Genomic DNA, 23161 nt, shown 5'->3' with positions numbered 1-23161 from the left:
CTTCCACTGCACAAGGATGTAATATTTTTTAATCGTTTACCCAATTACCGTATATACTCGAGTATAAGCCGAGATTTTCAGCCCATTTGTTTAGGCTAAAAGTGCCCCTCTCGGCTTATACTCGAGTCATTGTCCCAGGGGGTTGGTGGGGGAGGGGGAGCGGCAGGAGTGGCGCCTGTCACATCATACTCACCTGCTCCCGATGTGGTCTCTGCACATCCCTGCTTCTCAGATGGTCCACGGTGCCCGCAGCTCTTCCTGTGTTCAGCGGTCACGTGGTACCACTCATTAAAGAAGGAGAGACCGCGCCAGGATGGAGTGAGTATGACGGGGAGGGTAAGCCATGTGATATTCACCTGTCCCCGTTCCAACGCCGGGCTCTGTCTTCCGCATCCTCTGGCTGTGATATTCAGGTCAGAGGGCGTGATGACGTGTTTAGTGCGCGCCCTCTGCCTCAGCAGTCACTGCAGAGAAACGGAAGACCCAGCGGTGTGCAACGGTGGAACAAGGACTGGTGAATATCGCAAGTGTCGGGGGCCTGAGCCAGCGGCGACTCCGGCACCTGGCCCCCATAGCACGCTGGTGTCCCCGCCTGCTCAGGACACCAGCACCAGACCCCCAGCGACGAGAGGTGAGTATGTCATTTTTTTTTTTTTTTTAATCGCAGCAGCAGCATATGGGGCATATTATTCTATGCAGCATCTTATGGGGCCATCCATCAACCTTTGTGCAGCATGAGCATAATATTCTATTCAGCATCTTATGCGTCCACCAACCTTTATGCAGTATTATATGGGGCATATTATTCTATGGAGCATCATGGGGCCATCAACCTTTGTGCAGCATTATATGGGGCATAGTATTCTATGGAGCGTCTTATGGGGCCATCATCCTTGATGGAGCAGCATATGGGGCATATTATTCTGTTGAGCATCTTATGGGGCCATCAATCTTTGTGCAGCATTATATGGGGCATATTATTCTATGGAGCATCTTATGTGGCCATCAACCTTTGTGCAGCATTATATGGGGCATAATATTCTATGGAGCATCTTATGGGGCCATTAAACTATATGGATCAGCATATGGGGCATATTATTCTATGTGGCATCTTATGGGGCCATCAACCTTTGTGCAGCATTATATGGGGCATATTTTAATATGGAGCATCTTATGGGGCCATTATTAACCTTTATGCAGCATTATATGGGGCATATTTTTTGTATGGAGCATCTTATGGGGCCCATCATGAACTGTATGGAGTATTATATGAGGCTCCGGATTCAATATGGATATTCCAAAACACTTAACCTACTGATGTCTCAATTAATTTTACTTTTATTGGTATCTATTTTTATTTCTGAAATTTACCAGTAGCTGCTGCATTTCCAACCCTAGGCTTATACTCAAGTCATTAAGCTTTCCCAGTTTTTTGTGGCAGAATTAGGGGTCTCGGCTTTTACTCGGGTCGGCTTATATGGTACTTGAGTATATACGGTAAATAAATAAAAAATCACACCGTTCAATCATTTCACTGAAGCAACCTGTCTCCAAAGCAGCTCTGACATATGGAGACACGGGTCCTACAAGATCTCAGAAATGTTTGGACACGTTAAATAGTAGCCTCCATTTTAATTTTTTTCAATCAATAACATACATGAAAATAATACACTTTGTAATATATCTTATTAGATAAATCTGCTTCTTTCTCCTCCTGGTCTGATCATTCATTCTCAAAATTCTCAACTCAATTCTTCAGTGAATACTGATTTTTCTATTGCTAAGATAGGAGACAGTTGGTGCTCATAAAGTTCTATTGAACTTGCAGTAGAATGTCTGCGTTTCCCTCTAGCTCCTCCCTTGTGCCCTCTCCATAGAGTCTTATAAGCACCAACTATCATCTCTTATCTGAGTTTTCATTAAGTACAGATTTGACAGATTTTACCCATGAATTGAGAGTGAAAGATGAATCCAGGAGGAGAAAGAAGCAGATTTCTCTGATAAGATGTATTACAAAGTTTCTTGTGTTCAGATTTACTATTGATTTCTGAAATAAAAATGAAACGGAGTCATTTTTTAAGTTTTGTGTACTCAATGGGTTAAACTTGTTTCTCCTGCACAAATCACAGATGATTGAAGGATTCAGACATGGGAATTTGGAAACAAGTCGTCATCTTGATCTCTTTCTTAAGCTCTTCAAACCATTCTTTCCCAACCATTATCCTACTGACATAACCAGCACCATTAGGGAATCCTGGTGCCATAAAGGCAGGTAGTTGGTCTGTACAATAGTTAGGCAGTTGGTACGTCTTACATCTACAGTACCTGATGCCAAGGGTGGACCCAGTGTTTACAGCAGAACATTGCCCGTCTCACTGTGCGCCGGGTTGTCTCTTTCCAGTGTGCACCCTGGTGCCATCTCTTCCACTAGTAAGTGAGACTCACACACATGGTGACCTAGACACCTTTTTCCTACTTGATCCAGTTCTGATGCTAATGCCAATTGTAGGAGTTTTTCATGGTGGATCCGGCCAGCATGGGCACTCTGACTTATCCACTGCTTTACAGACTCATACACAGCAATCTGCGATGACCTGATGCCTATCTATCACAGCTAGCACTCAAGACCTGCTATATACTGGGACCTACAAGACCTACTGTATGTGAGGAACACCCCACAAGAAGTGCTGTATATGGGGAAGACCCCACAAGACCTGCCGTATACTGGGAACACCGTACAAGACCTGCCGTATACCGGGAACGCCTCACAAGACCTGACATATACCGATAACACCCCACAAGACCTGCCGTATACCGGGAACACTCCACAAGACTTGACATATACCGGGAATGCCTCACAAGACCTGACATGTACCGGGAACACCCAACAAGACCTGCCGTATACCGGGAACGCCCCCCAAGACCTGCCGTATACCGAGAACACCCCACAAGACCTGTCGTATACCAGGAACACCCCACAAAACCTGCTGTATAACAGGAACACTCCACAAGACCTACGGTATACCGGGGACACTCCATAAGACCTGCCATTCACCGGGAGCACCCCACCAGACCTGCCGTTTACCAGGAACATCCCACAAGACCTTCTATATTCTGGGAACACCCTACAAGATCTGCCATAAACATAAAACACCTCGCAAGACCTGCTGTTTTGTAGATACTCTGCCTTAATCGTTTAGCCATTACATTTTGGCTTCTGCCACCGTCACTCGGATCCATACGATTGCCTTATTTTCCTGCTTCCAACACATTAACTGTAAGAAACGGTTGCTCATTTTCCCCTAATAGGATAGTAACTGACTTAGTGTTGGTAAGGCTGTTTCTTTTTCTGGGGTGTTTTTTGAATTTTTGTGCTTTTTCTGTGAGTCATGTTTAATAGACTAGTAGCACCTGCCAGGTGCCATTGTCACCAGATAATTATTGTTATCCGCTTCACCCATTGGTGACTTTTGTGTTATGGGTGAATCTTGTCCAGGTGCCATAGACGACATCACTGCTCCTTTCTCCGCACTCAGTACTATGGACTTTTTCTGTTGTTTTTACCACTTTTCCTTCCTTGTTGTACATGATCTGTTTCTGCTTTTGATATTTCCAGACCCCTCATCAAGTTAAACATCGCATGGAGGAGGGACGGGGTTCCTATGTCCATCGGAGTGAGCGAGTTTGGTCGCCGGCTGACTATCCTGAACCCCACACTGAGTGATGCTGGTTATTACTCTTGTGAAGCCACCTTACGTAGCAGCAGCGTCCCGGCCGTCTCTGCGGGGGCATACCTAACTGTACTTGGTAAGAAGACAATGAACTCATCATCGGCACGAAACGGGGTAGATGGAGAGGCGGACATCCCTCCTTTCCTGCATAGGGTCCAGCTGTTTCTACCTATGGACGAAGGAGCTGCTGTCAATTGACGGCAAATCCACCCATCATTGCTGCGCCAAACACACACATGACATCCACACGCTCCGCTCATCACTACCCCATGGTGGTCCTTCACGCACCTAGAGTTTTCTCAGTGCTGCATGTCCAAAGTTAGCAGCTTTAATGCTTGCAGTCTCATCACTGCTCCATCACTCAGGTTACAACCAAGAAACACACTGTCCCATCCAATTATCTGCATATGGGCGGTATGCAATAAAATCGATGACATATGGAGGGTTCAGGTGACTTGTAATTGATTACACGTCTGTAATTGAGATCCATTGCCAATTAGCAAATCCCAACGCATACAGATTTAGAAACATGAAAAAAAAAAGATAGAAATAGTAAAAAGTCAAAAATAGATTATAATTTAATCAGGAACTTTTTTTTTTTACTTGAATACATGGATTTGAGGCTAAAAAAAATTGACCATTTGGCTTTTACTGGCTCTTTGTTTCCCTGCATATTCAACTTTGATGTAGTCTGATGAAAAAAGCTCGGAAAAAGACCATAAAAGAGTTGCAAATTCTTCAAGTAGACGTCAGAATGAGCTCACTGACGGATATGCAGTTATTTCAATCTGCAGCCAGCAACAGACAGTGCAAGACAGAGGCAATAGAAGGCAAACGGTGCCAGATATTGAATGAAACCCAATTGTAAAAATTAATTTTAGCCAGAAATATCTGCTTTTAAATCCAAAAAAAAAGAAATAAGTTATCCCGAAAGGCGGAGAATCCCTTTGAAGCATTTGCTCTTCTTTCTTTTTGCTGCTTATTTTTTTTTGATTGGCAGTAATTGATTTAATTTTCTCTGTCTTGTCTTAGAACCCCCTCAGTTTGTAAAGGAGCCAGAGAAGCACTTGACAGCAGAGATGGAAAAAGTGATTGACATCCCATGCCTGGCGAAAGGTAAGTGTGAAGCTGCACGACTGGTTCACAAATTTGTGTTTTGCGATACAAGTTCTGGGTCCGACTTGTGGCCGGTCATTGGATCACGGTTCGTACTCAGACTGCAAAACGTAGCTGTGTGAATCCGGCTTAACGTGATGGGAATCTTTTTACAAAAAAGTGGCTAAAGTATTAATACAATTTAATAAATGAATACTTGCTATAGGACACAAGCAGGTTGTCAGCCCTCTAATTTTGCCCCCTGAGGCAGTGGCCTTGGTGCCCCGTTCAGATCTAGGATTCAGAGTTCATTCCCATATGTCTTCTCAGTTCTGCGCTCAAGTCCTGGCACTGGTAATATATGCTCACTTGTCAGCAATAATCAGTAGCGCTGCAATTAGGCTCGTGCTGTATGTATAATTACTACCAGAAAAGGGCACTGCAGCCCCGAAGCATTTGGAAAAAATAAATGACTATAACATTGAAGGGATCTGGAGATGATTTAATGTGCTCTGTTATGTTAAGTACCCAGGAGACGCTACTTCTCAGATAGTGTGTACATTTTTTACTGTCCTCTGGCTTTTTTTTTTCTCCTTGTTTCACTTTACTTTATGCTTCTTGCAGTTTTATAATTACACTTCTCTGCAAGTCAATTGTCTTTCCATGACTATTTTTTTTTCTTATTACTTTCTCTTCTTTTTGCCAACCACAGGAGTGCCCCAGCCAACTATCTCCTGGTACAAGGATGCCGCTCTGATTGATGGACGAAGGGACACCAGGTTTCGCACCATAAGCGCAGGAAGCTTACGGATCAGCGGACTGATGCCCGAAGACACAGGAATGTTTCAGTGCTTTGCCCGAAACAGTGCGGGGGAAATACAGACCTCCACCTACCTGGCTGTAACTAGTAAGTGCCCAAATGTAAGACTACAAAAGAACGTGGCCATAAACAAAGTAGAGCACCTCGGCTAGTCACTGCACCTCGGCTAGTTCACATGATGCTGCAATGAGCACAGAGAGACCCTAGTGATCACTGGGTGACATTAGTGATGTATCACCTGCAATCTTGGGTTCAGGACTTATTAATTAGAATGGCACTTATGCATTAGACTCCTTGGGAATTGTGCCACCGTGCATGCGCCAGCGTCTTTCCTCAATAGAGCAAAGTTGCAGTGACATGTAAAGGGCACCTGAAAAAAACCAGGATAAAAAAAACCCACAAAATGAGCATATACCCCTCATGTAAATAACATAGGGTGCTTAGTTAAAGTTATTTTGATCAAAAAAGCATAAAAGTCAGCCCACCACAAGGTGTACCCATTGGGATGGGCACCACGACAAGGTGTACCCATTGGGACGACCACCATGACAAGGTTTACTGGTCAGATTTGATAACACTATTAAACTGCAGATATAAGTTTAGTCTGCAGGTTAATAGCGTTATGAAGGTGACTGGCCTATGCACTGAAAGTGCGGCTGTCACGCTGCTGCAATGCAGGTACAGTCATGGCCAAAAGTATTGACACCCCTGCAATTCTGTCAAATAACACTCATTTTCTTCCTGAAAATGATTGCAAACACAAATTATTTGGTATTATTATCTTCATTTAATTTGTCTTAAATGAAAAAACACAAAAGAGAATTAAGCAAAAAGCGAAACATTGATCATTTCACACAAAACTCCAAAAATGGGCCAGACAAATGTATTGACACCCTCAGCTTAATACTTGGTTGCACAACCCTTAGCCAAAATAACTGCGACCAACCGCTTCCGGTAACCATCAATGAGTTTCTTACAATGCTCTGCTGGAATTTTAGGCCATTCTTCTTTGGCAAACTGCTCCAGGTCCCTGATATTTGAAGGGTGCCTTCTCCAAACTGCCATTTTTAGATCTCTCCACAGGTGTCCTATGGGATTCAGATCTGGACTCATTGCTGGCCACCTTAGAAGTCTCCAGTGCTTTCTCTCAAACCATTTTCTAGTGCTTTTTGAAGTGTGTTTTGGGTCATTGTCCTGCTGGAAGACCCATGACCTCTGAGGGAGACCCAGCTTTCTCATACTGGGCCCTACATTATGCTGCAAAATTTGTTGGTAGTCCAGTGCCAGAGGCAGCAAAGCAACCCCAAAACATCAGGGAGCCTCCGCCATGTTTGACTGTAGGGACCGTGTTCTTTTCTTTGAATGCCTCTTTTTTTCTCCTGTAAACTCTATGTTGATGCCTTTGCCCAAAAAGCTCTACTTTTGTCTCATCTGACCAGAGAACATTCTTCCAAAACGTTTTAGGCTTTTTCAGGTAAGTTTTGGCAAACTCCAGCCTGGCTTTTTTATGTCTCGGGGTAAGAAGTGGGGTCTCCCTGGGTCTCCTACCATACAGTCTCTTTTCATTCAGTTGCCGACGGATAGTACGGGTTGACACTGTTGTACCCTTGGACTGCAGGGCAGCTTGAACTTGTTTGGATGTTAGTCGAGGTTCTTTATCCAACATCCGCACAATCTTGCATTGAAATCTCTTGTCAATTTTTCTTTTTCGTCCATATCTAGGGAGGTTAGCCACAGTGCCATGGGCTTTAAACTTCTTGATGACACTGCGCACGGTAGACACAGGAACATTCAGGTCTTTGGAGATGAACTTGCAGCCTTGAGATTGCTCATGCTTCCTCACAATTTGGTTTCTCAAGTCCTCAGACAGATTCTTTGGTCTTCTTTCTTTTCTCCATGCTCAATGTGGTACACACAAGGACACAGGACAGAGGTTGAGTCAACTTTAATCCATGTCAACTGGCTGCAAGTGTGATTTAGTTATTGCCAACACCTGTTAGGTGCCACATGTAAGTTACAAGTGCTGTTAATTAAACAAATTAGAGAAGCATCACATGATTTTTCGAACAGTGCCAATACTTTTGTCCACCCCCTTTTTATGTTTGGTGTGGAATTATATCCAATTTGGCTTTAGGACAATTCTTTTTGTGTTTTTTAATTTAAGACAAATTAATGAAGATAATAATACCAAATAATTTGTGTTTGCAATCATTTTCAGGAAGAAAATGAGTATTATCTGACAAAATTGCAGGGGTGTCAATACTTTTGGCCATGACTGTAGGTGCAAGCTCCACTAGATGGCAATAGAGTGGAAGGAGGGCTGCACCTAGACAAAGCAGGCCTGCCGTGCAGTAGCGAGGCTACCACCAGGAGGCAGCAGAGTAGTCAAACATGCTGGGTCAGCAACAACCTGTAGCACGGTACCAAATGGAATAAACTAACTCAGAGTCTGAGAAAAGCCGAGAAGATCAGTAATGGTCAGGAGCGGATAAGGCAAAGACAAGAGACAGAAGCAGGTCAGAATACAAGCCAAGTCAAAACCAGGCAGTCAACACAGAAAAGGGAAACACTGAGTCAAGATGGGAATAGGAGAAAACAGAGACATGGGTTCAGGCAGCTAATCCAGCAGGACAAATCAGAGCAATGAGAGTCAGCTACAGCAGCCGTAGGCAAAAACTATAACTGACATCACCTGCAGGAAGCAGCGATGATTAATAGCCAACCTGAACCCAAACTGCGGCTGAGAAAGATTAACCCCTGACATGACCAGACCAGGAAAAAGGGAAAACAGGACCCAAAACCCGGTCTGGATCATGACAGCAACAACTGGGAAAAAACTACCTTTATTTATCCGCCGAGGCTTTCAGTCATAGAGGCATGCCTGGAAAATTACAGTCACCACTCACAGCAGTAGCTCTATCCAAGCCCCGGCACTGACTGACCGTCGGCTCTGCAGTCCATCAGTACAGAATCGGGTGTCCATCAGAGTCGGGATGTGCTTAGAGCCACTACTGTGAGTGGTGTGAGTGATGACTGTAATTGCTCTGGACACACATTTATAACTGAAAGCTGGCAGCTCTCGGGAATTACAGTGGGGAAAATAAGTATTTGGTACCTTGCTGATTTTGTAAGTTTGCCCACTGACAAAGACATGAACAGTCTATAATTTTAAGGATAGGTTAATTTTAATATTGAGAGATAGAATATCAAAAATAAAATCCAGAAAATCACATTGTATACATTTATTTGCATTTTGCAGTGAGAAATAAGTATTTGATCCCCTACCAACCATAAAGAGTTCTGGCTCCTACAGACCAGTTGGATGCTCCTAATCAACTCGTTACCTGCATTAAAGACAGTTGTCTTACATAGTCACCTTTATAAAAGACTCCTGTCCACAGACTCAATTAATCAGTCAGACTCTAACCTCTACAACATGGGCAAGACCAAAGAGCTTTATAAGGATGTTAGAGACAAGGTCATAGACCTGCACAAAGCTGGAATGGGCTACAAAACTATAAGTAAGACACTGGGTGAGAAGGAGACAACTGTCAAAATGACTGTCAATCGACATCGATCTGGGGCACCATGCAAGATTTCACCTCGTAGGGTATCCTTGATCATGAGGAAGGTGAGAGATCAGCCTAAAACTACACGGGGAACTTGTTAATGATCTCAAGGCATCTGGAACCACAGTCACCAAGAAAACCATTGGTAACACATTACGCCATAAAGGTTTAAAATCCTGCAGTGCCCGCAAGGCCCCCTGATCAAGAAGGCACATCTACAGGCCCATCTGAAGTTTACCAATGAACACCTGTATGATTGTGTGAGTGATTGGGAGAAGGTGCTGTGGTCAGATGAGACAAAAATTTAGGTATTTGGCATTAACTTAACTTACCGTGTTTGGAGGAAGAGAAATGCTGCATATGACCCAAAGAACACCGTCCCAACTGTCAAGCATGGAGGTGGAAACATTATGTTTTGGGGGTGTTTCTCTGCTAACTGCACAAGACTACTTCACTGCATCAATGGGAGAATGGATGGGGCCATGTACTGAAAAATCCTGAGTGACAACCTCCTTCCCTCAGCCAGGACATTAAAAATGGGTTGTGGCCGGGTCTTCCAGCAAGATAATGACCAAAACATACAGCCAAGGCAACAAAGGAGTCGCTCAAAAAGAAGCACATTAAGGTCATGGAGTGGAATAGCCAGTCTCCAGAAATTAATCCTATAGAAAACTTATGGAGGGAGTTGAAGCTCCGAGTTGCCAAGTGACCGTCTCAAAATCTTAATGAGGAGTGGACCAAAATTCCTCCTGACATGTGTGCAAACCTCATCATCAACCACAAAAAACGTCTGACTGCTGTGCTTGCCAACAAGGGTTTTGCCACCAAGTATTAAGTCTTGTTTGCCAGAGGGATCAAATACTTATTTCTCACTGCAAAATGCAAAAAAATTATATAATTTATACAATGTGATTTTCTTGATTTTATTTTTGATATTCTATCTCTCAATGTTAAAATTAACCAACCCTTACAATTATAGACTGTTCATGTCTTTGTCAGTGGGCAAACTTACAAAATCACCAAGGGATTAAATACTTATTTCCCCCACTGTATAAAGTGTAAAGGGCCCATATATTGTTCTTGTACAGAGGCCCTCTTCTCCTGCATGTTAGCATGAATACCGTAAAAAGTGATTATATTGAATGATGGACACATTTATCCATCTCTGCCTCCTTACTGTTTGAAAATCCAGTGTTTACCTCAATGCTATCTTTAAACTTATCTTATAAAATATACTTTACACTATCTTTATAAAATACATTCATAAATCAGACTAGGCAATATCAGTGCCTTCTCTGCTCCTTCCATTCTCTCTGAAGCTTTTGTCCACCAATTAAAATTTTGACACCTGATCTAAAATAACTTATATTTTTTGTATCTTAAAGGTATTGCTCCCAACATCACAAAGGGTCCCCTGGACAGTACAGTAATAGATGGCACCGCACTGGTGATGCAGTGTGAGACCTCTGGAGCTCCCCGACCTGCTATTACTTGGCAAAAAGGTAAAGTTTAAAGTCTTTTGGAGATCTAGCGCTCATAAAAAGGCTTATTCTCGCTCATCGGTCCCTGTACATATGCTGCCAATAATTTGACAAAAAGAGCACAGTGTTCATTTTTCAGCTGATGGGATCTTTTATGGCAGCATGAAAATCACTGCTGTCGGCAACACATCGCTCTGTGTAAACATCAGATGTGCCGCCAACCATATCCCAGAAACAGATGGATGATTCTAATCAATGGTCTGCCCCCAAACAGTATGTATTGGCCCTTGAGAACGGTCCTTTAAACAAGCTCTGATCAACTTGTATGTAGTCAATCAATAATTCTTATGGGCACAATCTGCCCGAATAAATGGGTGTTTAGCGCATGCACCAATGTGATGAAGCCATGACTGAACTTGAAACCAGTGCTGGATGAAGGTCTACATATAAGACAAAAGTCAACCAAAGCCACCAATATCAGCTGGCAGTCTAATGTTTAGCGCGTAGAGTTGGTACCAATCAGTTTGCAAGACCCTGTCCAGCAGCCAAGTCAGTAATCAGTGGCAGTCAGATTGGATGCCTGAGAATTATTATTATTATTATTATTATTTATTATTATAGCGCCATTTATTCCATGGCGCTTTACATGTGAGGAGGCAGGGCCGGCGTCAGCACCAGGCGTACCCGGGCAAATGCCGGGGCCCTGGCGAGACAGGGGGGCCCATTCAGGGCTGGCGTTAGGGGCAGGCTGCCCGCATGCGGCCCCTGAGTCAGGCATCTGCGGTCCGAGGTGCACGATTGAAGAGAGGAGGCAGCACGGAGCTCTAGGACTTTTTGCAGCTGCTGGAGGGCCGCCCACAATCCATCGCCATGGATACGCAGAGCAGAGTGACTTCCGACCGTCCAGTGCCCAGAGAATGAGCCGAGCGTCCCCAAGCAGGAAGTGTGCAGCATCTGCCACCTGGCTGGAACAAAGGATTGCGGGGGGGATGCAGAGCCTGCCTGGGAGGACAAGGTATGGGCTCTTATATACTGGCTGGGCTGTGTTTTATACTACATGGGCTGTATATACTACGTGGGCTGTGCTATATACTACATGGGCTGCTATATGCTACGTGGGCTGCTATATACTACGTTGGCTGCTATATACTACATGGGCTGCTATATACTACGTGGGCTGGGCTGCTATATACTACGTCGGCTGTGTTATATACTACATGGCTGTGTTTATATGCGATTATGAATCATGGTATGTGTTAAAGGGGGGGCCCACTGAGACTCTTTCGCCCGGGGCCCACAAAAACCTGGAGCCGGCCCTGTGAGGAGGGGTATACATAATAAAAACAAGAACAATAATCTTGAACAATACAAGTCACAACTGGTACAGGAGGAGAGAGGACCCTGCCCGCGAAGGCTCACAATCTACAAGGGATGGGTGAGGATACGGTAGGTGAGGGTAGAGCTGGTCGTGCAGCGGTTTGGTCAGTCGGTGGTTACTGCAGGTTGTAGGCTTGTCGGAAGAGGTAGGTCTTCAGGTTCTTTTTGAAGGTTTCGATGGTAGGCGAGAGTCTGATATGTTGTGGTAGAGAGTTCCAGAGTAGGGGAGATGCACGAGAGAAATCTTGTATGCGATTGTGGGAAGAGGAGATAAGAGGGGAGTAGAGAAGGAGATCTTGTGAGGATCGGAGGTTGCGTGCAGGAAAGTACCGGGAGACGAGGTCACAGATGTATGGAGGAGACAGGTTGTGGATGGCTTTGTATGTCATGGTTAGGCTTTTGTACTGGAGTCTCTGGGTGATGGGGAGCCAGTGCAGGGATTGGCAGAGGGGAGAGTCCGGGGAATAGCGGGGGGACAGGCAGATTAGTCGGGCAGCAGAGTTTAGAATAGATTGGAGGGGTGAAAGAGTGTTAGAGGGGAGGCCACAGAGCAGGAGGTTACAGTAGTCGTGGCGGGAGATGATGAGGGCATCAGCAGTTCTTTTTTTGATAAACCACGCTGGTCATTGCGCCAGGCTAGCTAATCAAAAGAAGAGCCAGAGATGCCGTCAGGTAAGAGGCGGTTCACAGTTCTCCAATCCAGCAGCCACAGATTACCAACTTGATGCTGGACCAGGTCGAACAAATTCATTTTCACCATCTCAAGCAGGGGGAACTCCTGACTTTTGTCTGATAGATGATGTGGAGGGAGAGAAGGATCCAGTCTGCAGGATTTCAGTGGCCGATCCTTTTGTTCTCCCTGGAGAGGTCCGGCAGGGACTCTCTCATGGAGAACACAGGAGCTCGAGGCTGACTACTATCTAATGTATATGGGGGCCTTTAAAAGTGTGCATGGAGTGGAGAGTGCACACATGATAGCGATGTACAGCACCTAAATAATACACCGTACCACAGATTGTGCCATGAGGAAAGGCTTCCCACCAGAGAAGTAAATGAGGTTCTGTTTGTGGAGGTCCAAAAACATCGGCCCATTGTATAATCCAAATTCATGCAATTTTTTGTTATGGGTATATTACATTGAGGCAAAATGTTTCTGCACATATATAGTACTGTAGGAAGGAGTCTTGGAGGTGTTTATATGGTCCCAACAGAGCCCTGATCTGTGAACTCACATCTCCACGCTGTCTGGGGTCACATGAAGAGACAGAAGGATTTGTACAAGCAACATCCATAGAAGATATGTGGTTTGTTCTCCAAGATGTTTGGAACAACCTCCCTGCTGAGTTCCTTCAAAAACTGTGTACAAGTACCTAGAAGAACTGATGAAGGAAAGGGCGGTCACCAAACATCAATGTGATTTAGATTTCTCCTTTTTTCATTTACTTTAGATTTTGTTAATTGATAAAAATAAAATATTAAAACTATTTTTTACAGAGCCACTAACCTATCGCTAGAATATCGTCAAGTACCAAACTAATGACTGAAGTGTCAAGTAAATCTCTGCAAGAGAACGTTTTGCTCCCAACTTATTTTTTTAAGATTCCTTGCGATCTGCTGGCACTTACTGAGTTATATAGCTGTAGTTATGTTACCAGAAAGTAAAGACGCTCATGCGTGGGCGCCAGAAGAGTTTGTTGCTTTGTCTTTGATGCCGAAAAAAAACACATCACTCCGCTAAAGCTTTTAAGGGGTGCAGACAATCTGTCCGTCAACAGGCTGCAAACTCGATAAAGAGTTCCTCGTCGACGAGATCCGTCTGAAAATAAAGTCATCCTGAATAATTTACCGGTCTCCCGGCTCAGCACACTCGGATACATAAAGTCTCCTCATATCCCCTATCTGACTGTAGCTACGTGTGGAGCCGATGGATAGTGATATTCACCGTCTCCCTCCATGGTGTACAATGATTTGCAGAGTTCCTCCGCTCTAGACTGTGCGTGTGTTAGTTATACGGAGAGCTTTCTCATCTCTCGCCTGTGTATGAATGATAAGCTGATCCTCCGCTCCCAGCCGGTGTATAAATCATATGCCGAGCCTTTCATATCCAGACGACAGCAGTGCCAGTCCTCTGTTCCTCAAATAAAACTGGCACAAGACAGGTTAATAAAGCAGAACTGCCTTATAATATATGACAGAGCCATATTCTTCAATGCACAGTTTGCGTTCAGCCCTGAGGAAGATATATACCCAGCCGCGGCCTCTCCGCCAGCAGTGAACCCGTGTAATAGTCCGACCCGTTTTATGCATGAAAACAAAGCAGCAAAAAAAAGTATGTTAATAGGAGCAGACAAGGTGAAGGGTTAAACTTTTCTGTATATCAACGCGGTTTATGACCTGGAGGTTTTTCTTTAATGGGAAGCCATAGAAACTGGAGGATCTTTCGGCTTTTTCAATTTAGCAGAAACGTAACCCTTCACAGGAAGATGGGAAATGCTGGGATGGATGAATCTTGACCCATTTACCGGACTATAAAATTAAGAACATAGAAAAATTGCTTTTTTGGGGTTTGAGAAATTTATTAAAGGTTAAGTTTTAACGTTACTGGTCGGAAAAACGTAGACCCCATGAAAGCAGCCAGCCACTGTGGCTGTGATTGAGAATGATGTCTAACGCCAGGTCGACACAGGAGACGATCGAATTTGCGAGGATTCGAATTCACCAAATCACGCAGATATTTACAGGGAGATTTGATATCCAACAAAGATATTCAAGGAAAATTGAATGACCCATATCATGTTCTCTTTAGATGCTGGTGCATAATATACCTAGGGTGCAAAAAAAAATTTAATACTCAACTCATGAAGCTCATCTTTTGGTCCTCAGCGCCTATACTTTTCCCCTTCCCTCGTTGCTCGCATCTTCTTCGGTCTCCTTCACTTTATGATGGGGCTTCCACCAACAACTAGGCCTTTGACATCACTGTGTGCCATTGTACTAGAGGCCTAGTTCCATTCTCTGGGGTGCATGACGTGACAGCACAGCCTGGAGTGTCGACAAAGGCTTCAATAGTGCTGGAAGACTCTGCATAGAGAAAAGCAGGCCGAAGAAGATCCACATGACCAGGTAAAGTAAAAAAAGAACAGGTTCCGAAGACCGGAACAGGTGAGCGGTGGAACAGGCAAGCAATGAGTTGAGTATTAAGTTTTGAGGTGTTTTTTTTAACCTTTTGCTGGCCCTTTATGGTTTAGCTAAATGGGAGCCGCAGCTGGATGCCATATTGCTGAATTTGTGTGGAGCAAGACAAAAAAAAATTGTGTTTTGGATAATTCAGTTTCAATTGATTAAGTTCGATCCTCTCTGATTGGCACCCTCGGTGAGCCCTCATGACACAATGAAGATATACGTGCACTAAATTTTCTTACTGGCCTGAAAGTACCTGGGGTAAGACACAGATGTTGATATGACATTGTGCTTGCCACACAGATGCCCCATAAGGATGGTTTTTCACATGAATATTTTTGCAGCATTTCTCACGCAGCTTTTTGCTGTGTTAGCTTGAAGCTAATTAGCAAATATCAGACGTAGTGCAAGCTGAGCTCTTTTGTGGCCTTCTTTCACAGTTTGATGCATTTCTTGGGTCTTTAAATTTTTCTCCAAATGCAGTAAGTTCTAGGTGTGGCTTTTTTCAAGCTTTTCCACATAGGCTTCCCTATAGCAAAAAATAAATATTAAGTAAATAGGCTTTTTTAATTTATGTATGCGTGGAAAGGCTTTTTCCCATCCTCATCGATGGATAGTGTTGGACAGTTCTTGTAAAAATAAGCAATTCTGCAACTTACTGCTTATTAAAATTTGCAACTGTTCTTGAGATATTAACACTTTCCTTTCTGGAGTCCAACCACCACTGCTGTCTAGCTTGTAAGCACAGTGCTGAAGCTATCCAGAATTAGGAGGTAACAGTGATCCTCCAGTGATCCTGGCCAGCTTCAAAACAGTGCTTACAATTACAAACTCAATAGAAAAGTGCATGTAAGCACTGCACATGTTCTTCTGTCTAGCAGTAGTGGTTGGGCTCCAAGGCAACGAGCTGAAAACAAAAGAAAATTGTTAATATTTCAAAAGCGAATGAAGATTTTAATAAGCAATAAATTGCAAAACTGGTTGTATGTACAAGTGCTATCCGACAATATCCATTTGTGAAGATGGGAATAACCCTTTAAAGTACCGTATATGAAACAGACTTCTAAAAAATGCATGAAAATTCATAGCGTTTAAAAGCCCCACCAAAAAAACATGCTGCAAAAAAAGCTATGGCTCTGAAACAACACAGTTTTGCCAGTGTGAAATTGGTGCACAATTATTAGTGTCCTATGTACGGTAATTGCACAAAAATGTTGCAAATGTCTTTTTTTATGCCTACTCTTCCAACTTTTTGAAAAGTGGGCACAACTTAGCTGAAGTGGCATGTCCTGGCACAGCCTGAAAAATTCATTATAATTTAGGCCATGGAAACGTATGTACAGTGGGGAAAAAAGTATTTAGTCAGCCAGCAATTGTGCAAGTTCTGTGAAAACGTTACAACGTTGCAGAAAACGTTTGACAACTGTCATTGCCAACAAAGGATATATAACAAAATATTGAGATGAACTTTTGATAATGACCAAATACTTATTTTCCACCATAATTTGCAAAATAAATCTTGCCAAATCAGACAAGGTGATTTTCTGGATTTGTTTTCTCATTTTGACTCTCATAGTTGTGGTCTACCTATGATGTCAATTACAGGTCTTTCTCATCTTTTTAAGTGGGAGAACTTGCACAATTGGTGGCTGACTAAATACTTTTTTCCCCACTGTATGTAAAATTGGTGTCGATGGATAATTTGTCGATAATGTGAAATTGGCCATTGTATGGTGGCTGAGTATGCCAGGGATGATGGTGGTTGCACTGGCCGCAAAATCACGAAGGGTGCAAAAGTTCAAAAGGATACAAAGAATGTAGCAGGGGACATGCCCCGGACGTTTGGACGGGTGCCCCAGATCTCCTTTATCTGCGGCAACATGAAGCTGGTATAGTTGTATCCTGTGTAGACCGCCACTTTCCATCCTGTAGGCCAACAAGTTGCTACAGCCTAATACATCAGCATCCTTAGGCAGGCGGCCCTCTCCGTGGGAATGGGAGAAAGAAGATGACCTACTCTACACCAATGCCATTGTACTTGGAGTCCAAATTTGGGCTCTGTTGTCCAGGTTATTAGAGGGGCCACAAATTGGATATTCTCTAAGCACACCCTTAAATTGAATAAGATCCAAAGTGTACATGCAGTATATTGACTCGAGCCAAACCTAAATCTGCAATGTTCAGAAGGTTTCCACGTAAGGTGAAAATAGAAATCTCCATTTTACCAATTGTCCCTAATTTGTCTCTCTCCTTTATCGGCAGCTGACAAGGTCTTGGCCAGCGGGTCGGTCCAGCTGCCACGTTTCACCCTTCTGGAGTCTGGAAGTCTACTCATAAGCCCGGCACATATATCAGATGTGGGCACATACACCTGCACCGCTACCAATTCTCGTGGTGCAGATGAAGCCTCCGCTGATGTTATCGTCTGGGGTAAGAGAAGCGCCTTCTCCTCGTATCGTCCTATCTAAGGAAATAAATAGTGCCGCTACTTCTTCCACTAACACATATTGTTTTTTTACAGTTCTTCTCTGTTTTAGCAGCCGTAGGAGTTGATGTTGTTTATTATAGTCATTAGGGATAAAAGGTTTTTCATGCAGCTTAGTACCAGGGCCGTTATGTTCCCAAGCGCCCTCAATATTTCAATTCCGCTTGGAGGTCACTCTATGAAGCGATGAAAATGACACTTGGCTACACAATGGCTGGATATGTTTTATGGCTAAGAATACCTTTTGGTAATGTTAAAGAGTTTTTTTTAGCTCAGGAAAACCCAGGGTGTAATAATCCTTGTGACGGCTTCCCCAAAGGGCAGGATGTCACTTAATGGCCTGTTTTCACAAAGCTATGAATGAATGGCATCATCATCAGGTTCGTTACGCCCTATGTTTGAGCTTAACGTAAGAAACGATGAATTTAGGAAAGAGGGTTTCAGTTTTCACAATAAAACATGACCAAGAAACTTTATTCCCATCGCTACATTATGCCAGAAAAATATTTAGAATTGAGAGTCCTCAGTGGTTTATACCTTTTAATGGCTAACTGAAAAGACGGTAACAAATTGTAAGCTTTCGAGACTCTGCAGGTCCCTTCATCAGGCATAGACTAATACAAATTCTGAAAAAACACATATTTATGCACAATACAGCCCAGAAAAAATGCCATAGATAAGACAGGTGACGTGAAGCAGAACTACCATTATGTGAGAGTGCTAAAATGTTTATGTCCATAAATATTGGAACGAGTGTGAATGTTTTATGGTCCTCTGAACGGGTCTGGTTATGTCATGGTTTGCCTAGCTTGTGGGAAAAGGTAGGTCTAGGGTTAATCTGGATGGCCTCACTCTGGGATTCTGGGAGGCTTCTTATAGCCTCATTGTGGGTCCATTCCTTATCGCTTATACTCTGACCCTTGACTGAGTGTGTCTGACCCTGTTGCGCCTGTGCGTTGTGCCTGTGCTACATTTCGTCTGTCTGGTTCTGATTTGGCTGTGTCCCTGTTACGAGTTTTGCCTGCCCCTTTTGTACTGCGCTGCCCTTTCTGTGTACGACCTCTTGGCTACGCCCTGACTACCCTCTGCCTGCTTCTCTTGCACTGCTCTGCCCTCTCTGTGTGTGATCCCTTGGCTACGTTCTGACTATCCGTTCTGTCTATACAACTTGGTAACTATGACTCGTAGTTATTCTTCTAGGAGTTTTCCTTCACCTCCTAGCTCTCTGGAGTTAGGCCACACCCCCAGAAGTCACATGCTTCAGGTCCTGTTTGTCTGAAGCATGCATCTTCACCGCTGCTGCCCCGATCCACAGGTATCTATGGGCACAGTTGTTTTTCTCAGAACACGCGCACTGGCTCAGTTAGCAAGTGCAGTACGGTGTTCCTGACAGGTTATGTGTTATGATGACCCCACAGAGTCTGAGAAGCAAATTCCTTAATTGATGTAAAAAGACATAAATCGATGCTACACATTCATCCCTGCACTGTCAGTGTGTCAAAGGTCGTCATGAGTTTATACTCCCAGACTCTTCTGTCTCTCTGAGATTTGAAGTTACCTTTTAATACAAGTAATTTCATGTCCATGGTGCTGTGATCAGGGAGACAAAAAAGTATTGCCACAGGTAGATCCATTCTTTTTTCTCTTATTGTGTGGCGATGAGAATTGATTCTTGTTCTAAGCTTTTGCCCTGTCTCCCCTACATCCAGACACCCAGTTGGACATTTGGTACAAATAATTAGGTACACCACATTAGATGTGATGCAGCTGAAAGTACCTGGGATCTTGTAGTTCTGATGTGAGTTGGGGGTCTTTATCTTGTCCGTAGTCATTATAAGTGGACAGGTTTTACAATTTTTCTGGTTGCAAAGAAAGGTTCCTGCAGCTGTTGGAGAGGACAGGGAGCTTCTGACAATGATACTTCTTAGATATGGGGGCTGCCTAAAACTCAGTAGTGGGGGGTCTGGAAAAATGGATTGTAAGCGGGCATATTTTTGTAGTAAAGGTTGTAATTTCCATGCAGCTCCCTTTAGCACCTCCAGATTTGGATTGTAGGTAACTACTAGAGGCACCCGGTTATTTTCTTCTTTAGCTTTGTAATGTAGCAGGTGATTCCTTGATATTCTGGTGGCTCTTGTGATCTGGTTTTCAATTGTTCTTGGATGGTAGCCCTGATTCAAAAAGGTCTTTCTGAGGCAACCAAGGTGTTCATCCCTATCCATTGGGTTGGAACATATACGATTGTATCTGATGGCTTGACTGTAGACAATAGAGTTTTTTATGTGTTTTGGATGGAAACTGTCCCATTTAAGGAATGTTGGACGGTCAATTGGCTTCTGATACAGGGATGTCTCTATTTCATTGTTCTGCAGCTTAATGTTGGTGTAAAAAAAGATAATTTCAGTGCTGGAGTAGTTGAGTGTTAAGTTGCTGGTGGGATGAAATTGATTAAACTGTTCATGGAACGTTTTTAGCTGTGGCTCAGACTCCGTCCAGATGATTAAAATGTCATCAATGTAGCGGTAGTACACCAGAGGCCTGATGGGACATGAGGACAAAAAGTCGCTTTCAAGCTTGGCCATGAAAAGATTTGCATACTGCAAATTTTACTTTAAATTGCTGTGCCAATCTCCTGTAGATATATCTTGTTGTCAAATTCAAAGTAATTGTGGGTAAGGATGAATTTTATAAGTTTCACCACAGAATCAGCATCAATCACTGTGTTTTCCACGAAGAATTTGCATGCATTTAATCCATCCTGGTGTGGGATATTGGAGTACAAAGATTCCACATCCATGGTGGCCAGGATGGTTCCTTCTGGTAGAGGACCTATTGCTGATAGTTTATTCAATAGGTCAGTTGTGTCCTGAATGTAGCTAGGTGTATCCTTTACCAGTGGTTTAAGAATACCCTCTACCCATCCAGATACCTGCTCAGTAAGGATGCCCACACATGAAATAAATAGTCTTCCTGGATTTCCAGTTTTGTGGATTTTGGGAAGCATGTAGAATGTCCCTATTCTTGGACTTTCTGGTATCAGGTCATCGGTTTGTGGATTCGTCAGGCAGACAAGATACCATCTTGTTTAGTTCCTTGTAATAGTCCTGTGTAGGATCCGACTCCAATTTTTTGTAGTAGCGTGTGTCTATAAGTTGTCTTCATATAGTCTGATGTGTTCATTGTTAGGGGTCGAGTTCCCGCCATCTCCGCTGCGGTCTCCCATTCTTCTCCTGCCGCAGTGGAGCCTGCTCAGCGGAGACGTCAGTCCCAGCGTCTCGCTCAGTCTGACTCTGTACAAAGAGTTACTGCTGCTTTTCCTGCTTCTGCCATTGAAGTCAGTGCTGGGCAGCGGCGAGCAGACGCTTCTGGGACTAAGTCTTGCTTTTTTCGTTCTGAGCATGCCCAGAGTAAGATCTCTCAGTGGAGATCAAGGGTCACATGATCAGATACTGCAGCTAAAGCCATTGGTCCTTCAGGAAGGTCCTGTAGGTGCTCACGCTCTGTGGCAGCCTCTCACTGGTCCTTCTAGGAAGGTCCTGTACATGCTGCAACTATTTAAGGCTCGCATGGCCGCACGGCCATGCAATAGGATCGTTCTATATTATGTGCTTTGCGCCAGTGTGGTCATGTGAGTTTATGTTCAGGGACCCGGCTGAAATAAGCCCCTAGAATGCTGGCACCTCCGGCAAGGAGATTTTGTGTGAATGTATTCAGGGACCTGGCTGAAATAAGTCCCTAGAATGCTGGCACCTCCGGCGAGGAGTTTTTGTATGCATGCATGACCACTGACTGCTCTCAGTTGGGTAGTTAGCCTGTGCCACTGTGAAAGTCAAACAGGGCGCAGTGCTTTGAGTTCACGGCTACTCTGTAAAGTAACAGAGTTAGCTCATACCGCCATATAGGTCCACCGTTTACTAGCAGCAGGTTCTCCTGCACGGTGGACCCCGGGCTGCGAACGCATCTATTATAATAAAACCTCTATATTTACTCGGTGCGTTCCGTTAGCCCTAACATTCATCGTGACTATTGCACCACCCTTGTCTGTATTGTGCATAAATATGTTTTTTCAGAATTTGTATTAGTCTATGCCTGATGAACGGACCTGCGTAGTCTCGAAAGCTTGCAATTTGTTACCATCTTTTCAGTTAGCCCTTAAAAGGTATCAACCACTGAGGACTCTCAATTCTAAATATTTTTCTATCTACTGGCCAACACAGAACCAAGATATATATCTTTCCTGTACATTATGCCATTACTTCATGATCATTGGGGGTCCTACCTCCGTGACCCCTGATGATCTTAAGAATTAAGTGAATCAAGCACTAATGTATGAATGCATGTGTTAGCAGGACCCCTATCCATAAAGGAGGAATTGGCTCAGACAGATTCGAGCCATACGGAGGGACTACATGTATACTGCAGTGGTCATCGCCTCTCAGATTAAATGTGGCATCTGCAATGAGTGAGCATGTAATCCCGTGCTACCAAAAAGTACAGAATTGGATATAAATTGCTATTGCTCCAGCAAGAAATAATGTAGGACCTCATGATGATTTACACTTCAGACAATGCTGCAGGTTTACAACTCGTCCTATGGAAAACCACAACCTGCTGTCAAAATGAAGTTTGCCAACTCAGCTCAATAAACGCTCAGTGCTACGGCTTGAAAAATGCAATCTTTAAAAGGAGAATACAATCATATAGTGTAATGATAGTGAAGAAAATTGCCCCTCATCCACTTAGCGCAGAATATGGCTAACAAGCCAAAACAGCTGCCTGTAGATGAGTTCCTGGCTTGGCGTTTGTCCCTGGCCATATTGCAAGGCTCGAACATTGACTTCTAGCGACCTCTAGTATTTGACACTTGCGAGTTTCCTTTAATTTGGCAACATAACTAATTTGCATGTTTTCCCATAAAGCTTTTCAAATAGTCTCCATACTCAGCAAGTGCCCATAAAGAGAGCCAGTCCCTCCCCAAAGATCAATTACATAAGATGTCAATTGTCCTAAGTTAGTGGCAGGGACGTGTGTACAATGATAGAGTGAGGAGTTGGTCAGGAGGTCACCGCTCTTGGTGCTGAGGAAATCGAGAAGCGTATCTGTATATTCCGTGCTATGATAACCCCCTTAAAAACAGGACTTCAGGTGTGGCATTGCTTGGGTCTGACAACCAACCAGTAACAGATCAATAATTGGGCATCTAATCTTTTCAAAGCATCAGCCTTGCAAAATTTGCATAAAAGCTATAATTTCAAACAGTTCTGCCCCTTTAAAGAGGACTTGTCACCAGATCAAAAGTGACCAGTCCTTGCTATTATTTTATTCCTGTTTCAACACTGAGTATTCCATTTTTTATATTTTTTTAAATCCTTGTTACGGTTCAGGAGATCTGGGCCTTTTTATTTAGTGCTGGTTTTTAAGGG

The 23161-nt window shown here is 43.6% G+C and overlaps 1 protein-coding gene and 1 long non-coding RNA gene across 2 annotated transcripts in view; one reads left to right on the top strand and one right to left on the bottom strand.

Annotated features, from left to right (window-relative positions):
- The window catches only part of SDK2 (sidekick cell adhesion molecule 2), an 839306-nt gene that overhangs the window by 680795 nt on the left and 135350 nt on the right, over positions 1-23161 (top strand). Inside the window, exons 7-11 of the mRNA XM_069750729.1 lie at positions 3617-3807; positions 4764-4847; positions 5539-5733; positions 10601-10717; positions 17516-17683. Coding sequence (XP_069606830.1) covers positions 3617-3807; positions 4764-4847; positions 5539-5733; positions 10601-10717; positions 17516-17683 — 755 coding nt within the window. The remainder of the gene's footprint in view (positions 1-3616; positions 3808-4763; positions 4848-5538; positions 5734-10600; positions 10718-17515; positions 17684-23161) is intronic.
- Positions 1-23161, bottom strand: part of LOC138664227 (uncharacterized) — a 194607-nt gene that overhangs the window by 158163 nt on the left and 13283 nt on the right. The window lies entirely within an intron of this gene.

This window comes from Ranitomeya imitator, chromosome 2 (assembly GCF_032444005.1).
Source record: "Ranitomeya imitator isolate aRanImi1 chromosome 2, aRanImi1.pri, whole genome shotgun sequence".
NCBI classification, from domain to species: domain Eukaryota; kingdom Metazoa; phylum Chordata; class Amphibia; order Anura; family Dendrobatidae; genus Ranitomeya; species Ranitomeya imitator.
This window is presented reverse-complemented; position numbering and strand designations above follow the sequence as displayed.